This window comes from Berghia stephanieae, chromosome 2, assembly GCF_034508935.2.
Source record: "Berghia stephanieae isolate SIO BIC M18660-M18661 chromosome 2, UCSD_Bste_1.3, whole genome shotgun sequence".
NCBI lineage: Eukaryota > Metazoa > Mollusca > Gastropoda > Nudibranchia > Aeolidiidae > Berghia > Berghia stephanieae.
This window is the reverse complement of record NC_088361.1, coordinates 103438893-103443892: the sequence shown is the minus strand read 5'-3', so window position 1 is coordinate 103443892 and position 5000 is coordinate 103438893. Positions and strand designations below refer to the sequence as shown.

General features: G+C 41.2%; 2 protein-coding genes across 5 annotated transcripts in view; one reads left to right on the top strand and one right to left on the bottom strand.

The window, feature by feature from the left end:
• The window catches only part of LOC144966119 (transient receptor potential cation channel subfamily M member 3-like), a 135969-nt gene that overhangs the window by 84458 nt on the left and 46511 nt on the right, over positions 1–5000 (bottom strand). The window lies entirely within an intron of this gene.
• Positions 3983–5000, top strand: part of LOC144966121 (bombesin receptor subtype-3-like) — a 9712-nt gene continuing 8694 nt past the window's right edge. The window contains exon 1 of the mRNA XM_078902224.1: positions 3983–4713. Coding sequence (XP_078758350.1) covers positions 4087–4713 — 627 coding nt within the window. The 5' untranslated portion in view covers positions 3983–4086. The remainder of the gene's footprint in view (positions 4714–5000) is intronic.

The following is a 5000-nucleotide window of genomic DNA, read 5'->3' as shown; positions in this document are numbered from 1 at the left end:
GAACGTTTATAGTCGGGTTAATACTGTTTAGTGAGAATTACTCATGAACGCGGATGGCAAAAAAAAAAAAACAATAACAAAGACCCGAGTGACGTCAACTTCGAACTATCTATAAGATCTAATCTTGCGGGAAGCAATTTGTATTAACTCTCTCCTTACTGACCAAATTCATGATTTGTCCAGAGATGTTATTCCTACCCAACACAGAACTCGACTTTTTACACTCAAATTCATTAGAAAAATACTACTGCTACTACTACTACTACTACTACTACTACTACTACTACTACTACTACTACTACTACTACTACTACTACTACTACTGCTGCTGCTGCTGCTGCTGCTACTGCTACTACTACTACTACTACTACTACTACTACTACATACTAGATAAGCATTAAAAAAATTATTTTTTTGCAGCATAATAAGCTTTATAAAACAAAGATTTTTCATACAATGTTGTAATGTTAAAAAAAAATCTGATTAAGAAACATGTTCATTCTATCGTAACAAATGTGACGATTTTCCTGTAGTTGGTAAGGAGAGGGTTAAGCTATAGATAGTATGCGCTTGGCTAAGAAGCTCATAACATTGCCATCCGGAAGTATAACGGACCAACACACAAAACTGTGTGTAGCAATGAACTTTTATAGTGTGGTTGATACAGTTTAGTGAGAATTACTCATGAACGCGGATGGCAAAAAACAATAACAAAGACCTGAGTGACGTCAACTTCGAACTATCTATAAGATCTGATCTTGAGGGAAGCAATTTGTATTAACTCTCTCCTTACCGACCACATTCATGATTTTTCCAGAAATGTTATACATACCCAACACAGAACTCGACATTTTACACTCAAATTCATTAGAAATAACTACATACTTGATATGCATTTTTTTACATTATTTTTTTTTGGGAAGCATAATAATCTTTATAAAACAAAGATTTTTCATACAATGTTGTAATGTTCAAAACAAATCTGATTAACTCACTCCATCCTAGAGATTTTTGCTACTTTTCAAAATTGTAAAAAAAAAAAATGTATTAAACATGAGCATGTACATAGTTAGTAGTTTTATCCAACTAGCATTAACATGTAAAAACTAAAAACATTAGCTCAGATACTACGCCTATAATTCGTCTCAGAAAAAAAATGTAATAAATAGGCATGGGGTAAAAGTAACCCGGATAAACTACGGATATAGTCGGTGTTAGGGTTGAATGAGTTAAGAAACATGTTCATTGTATCGTAACAAATGTGACGATTTTCCTGTAGTTGGTAAGGAGAGGGTTATACTATAGAGTGTGTTTGAAATTCATCCTTGACACACAGTTTGAATTCATAATCTGTTTGACGTGGTCTTCGGAGGAGCCCGCGGCTACGTCATCATCATAGAGCGCATCACCATGGCAACAGAAGGGACGCCATGATTATAGAGTGGGATGACAAGGCTATTGGACACCGAGGAGGTCGTGCAAACGTCAGCGTGACATCATCGCCTTATTTATGGGAAAATCCTAAACACGGACATGACACGAATTCCAAATCTCTACTTAAAAACAAAATGCTGCTGGACTCGGAAAAAACAGGTTTGAAAAAATTTGGCCAGAAAATTGGTCCTTCAAAAATTTCCATCGATTTAAATATCCTCATCTTGTTAAAAACTCGCAAACCTGGGACTTTAAGAAAGTCCATGATTCGAGAGTTTTTGACAAAATGAGGGCCAATTTAATCGAAGGACGAGATTTCTGGCCAAAATTTCCTTGAAAATTTTTAAGAGTGCGGCAGAATGCTCTTGTTATGATTTTGTAATTTATGAGTAAACGAAAGACAGCTGGTGTTAGTGGTAGTTGTGGTTGTGGTGGTGGTGGTTGTGGTTGTGGTGGTGGTTTGTTGTTGTGGTGATGGTGGTGGTTGTGGTGGTGGTTGTGGTGGTGGTGGTTGTGGTGGTGGTTGTGGTGGTGGTGGTTGTGGTGGTGGTTGTGGTGGTGGTGGTGGTGGTGGTGATGGTGGTGGTGATGGTGGTGGTGATGGTGGTGGTGGTGGTTGTGGTGGTGATGGTGGTGATGGTGGTGGTGGTGGTGGTGGTGATGGTGGTGATTGTGGTGGTGGTGGTGGTGGTAGTGGTGGTGTTGGTGGTGGTGGTGGTGGTGGTGGTTGTGGTGGTGGTGGTGTTAGTGGTGGTTGTGGTTGTGGTGGTGGTGTTAGTGGTGGTGGTTTGTTGTGGTGATGGTGGTGGTGGTTTGTTGTTGTGGTGATAGTGGCTGTGGTGGTGGTGGTGGTAGTGGTGGTTTGTTGTTGTGGTGATGGTGGTTTGTTGTTGTGGTGGTGGTGGTGATGGTGGTGATGGATGTGGTCGTGGTTGTGGTGATAGTGGTTGTGGCTGTGGTGGTGGTGGTTGTGGTTTGTTGTTGTTGTGGTGGTGGTGGTGTGTTGTGGTTGTGGTGGTGGTGATGGTGGTGGTGGTGATGGTGGTGATGGTTGTGGTCGTGGTTGTGGTGATGGTGGTGGTGGTGATGGTGGTGATGGTTGTGGTCGTGGTTGTGGTGATGGTGGTCGTGGTTGTGGTGGTGGTGGTGGTGGTGGTCGTAGTCATGGTTGTGGTGGTGGTGGTGGTGATTTGTTATGGTGGTGGTGGCGGTAGTAGTGGTGGTTTGTTGTGGTTGTGGTGGTGGTAGTGGTGTTGTGTTGTGGCTGTTGTTGTGGTGGTAGTGGTGGTTTGTTGTGGTGGTGGTGGTGTCTTGTGGTTGTGGTTGTGGTGGCAGTAGTGGTGGTTTGTTGTGGTTGTGGTGGTGGTAGTGGTGGTGTGTTGTGGTTGTGGTGGTGTCTTGTGGTTGTGGTGGCAGTAGTGGTGGTTTGTTGTGTTGTTGTGGTGGTAGTGGTGGTGGTAGTAGTGGTGGTTTGTTGTGGTTGTGGGTACCTGTCCGTTAGCAGACTTGTCTCTGTCCGAAAAAAAAAATTGTAATATCGCCAAACAGGCGTCAGGTCCCGTCCTACATGTTAAATGTTTGTTGGCTAGGGACACTTTGTAAAGCGATTTGATCACGTTTAGTGGATATTGCGCCATATAGATAGTATGCGCTTGGCTAAGAAGCTCATAACATTGCCACCCGGAGGTATAACGGACCAACACACAAAACTGTGTGTATCCATGAACGTTTACAGTCGGGTTAATACAGTTCAGTGAGCATTACTCATAAACGCGGATGGCAAAAAACAATAACAAAGACCCGATTGACGTCATCTTCGAACTATCTATAAAAGCTCAAGTTTGACCAAATTAACATTCGACTCTCCTTTTGTTTTTCATTGTTCACCCACAGGACAGGATAAGACTTAGGGACTAAAACGACCAGCCTCGAGTCGACGAAGACACAACAACATGGAGACACGACATCGCCAAGACTCCTCCCCATATGGATAGGATGGATGATATGCGTTTGGGTCAAATACTCACCACTCCTACCCGCCACACGAATCGTGCCAGCACTAAAAAAAAAACCCAAAAAAGCCACGAGTAGTACACCTTTAACGTTTGGTCTGTGACCTGTGACGAACTCGAATGAGAAATAATCACCAAACTGGCGGTCGAAATACAGTAAGGAAGATCCGAGTAACGTTGACTTTATTCGTTACATAGGCCAAAAACGTTACACGTTCACCAGCTCTGACTGGCTAAACAATAACAATAACAATAACAAACAAGAAAACCAGCACATTATAGTTTGCTGTGTAACTTGTCAATTTTTTCCAAAGAAAAAATGAGAACAGCTGATACTGATAGTGTTTCTGGCTGACCTTACATAAAATAGAAAATCAATCAATATTTTTTTTAATCCAATATTTTTGTTTAAATAGGTAAATAAATAAATAAATAAATAAATTAAATAAATAAATAAATAAATAAATAAATAAACATTTTTTAAATCCAACATTTGTGTTTAAATAAATAAATAAAGGAACAAAATAATAAATAAATAAATAAATAAATAAATAAATAAATAAATAAATAAATAAATAAATAAGAAGGAAAGACAGAAAAAAAAGTGCTGTGACGTAAACCGCAATCCATCAACACCAGCATGTCATTCACGAATCCAAAGGACATACCCCAACCCATCTCCCTCATTAACTACACGGACATCATCATCAGCACAACATCCCCGAACAACGACGACAACAACCACAACATCATGAACGCGTCCAATGCATCCGACTCCTACTACCCCGACGGCGAGCCCGAGGACAAGGACTTCTACAAGGCCGCCGAGTGGATGATCAAACTCGTCTTCCCCGTCATAGTGGTCGTCGGGACGTTGGGCAACGCCATGGTGCTCGTGGTACTCAAACGAGGCGCCATCCGCACGGACAACCTGTCCTTCTTCCTCTCCGTTCTGGCGGTCGTGGACACGGTCTTCCTCTACAGCAGTTGCTTCCAGACGTGGCTGAGGATCGCGGCAGGCGTGAACTTGCTGCATCTGGGCACGTGGTCCTGCAAGATGATCCTCTTCCTGAGTCAGACGAGCCTGTGCGTGTCGGCCTGGATGATGGTGATCATCACGTGGCAGAGGTGGTACACGTGCGCCCAGCCCTTCCAGAGGTGCTGTCCTACGGAGAATTCCAAGTGTGGTTATTTCGCCGTCGGTGCCTTGTTGCTTCTTCTGATCGGGCTGAATTCACACGTATTGTTTACAGTGAAGCTGTACAAGGTACACAGTTCTCTTTCATCCCTATCTCCAACCAAATCCTTGATTTGGCTATGAATTCATTTTTAAAAATTTTAAATATTGTAAAGTGCCCAGAACTTGTGTTTTACACGAGAATGAGCGCTGTATAAATGTGTATTATTATTATTATTATTATTATTATTATTATTATTATTATTATTATTATTATTATTATTATTATTATTATTATTATTATTATTATTATTATTATTATCATCATCATTATTACACCTTAATATATTATTTTTTACAAATTCCTTCCACCTCTC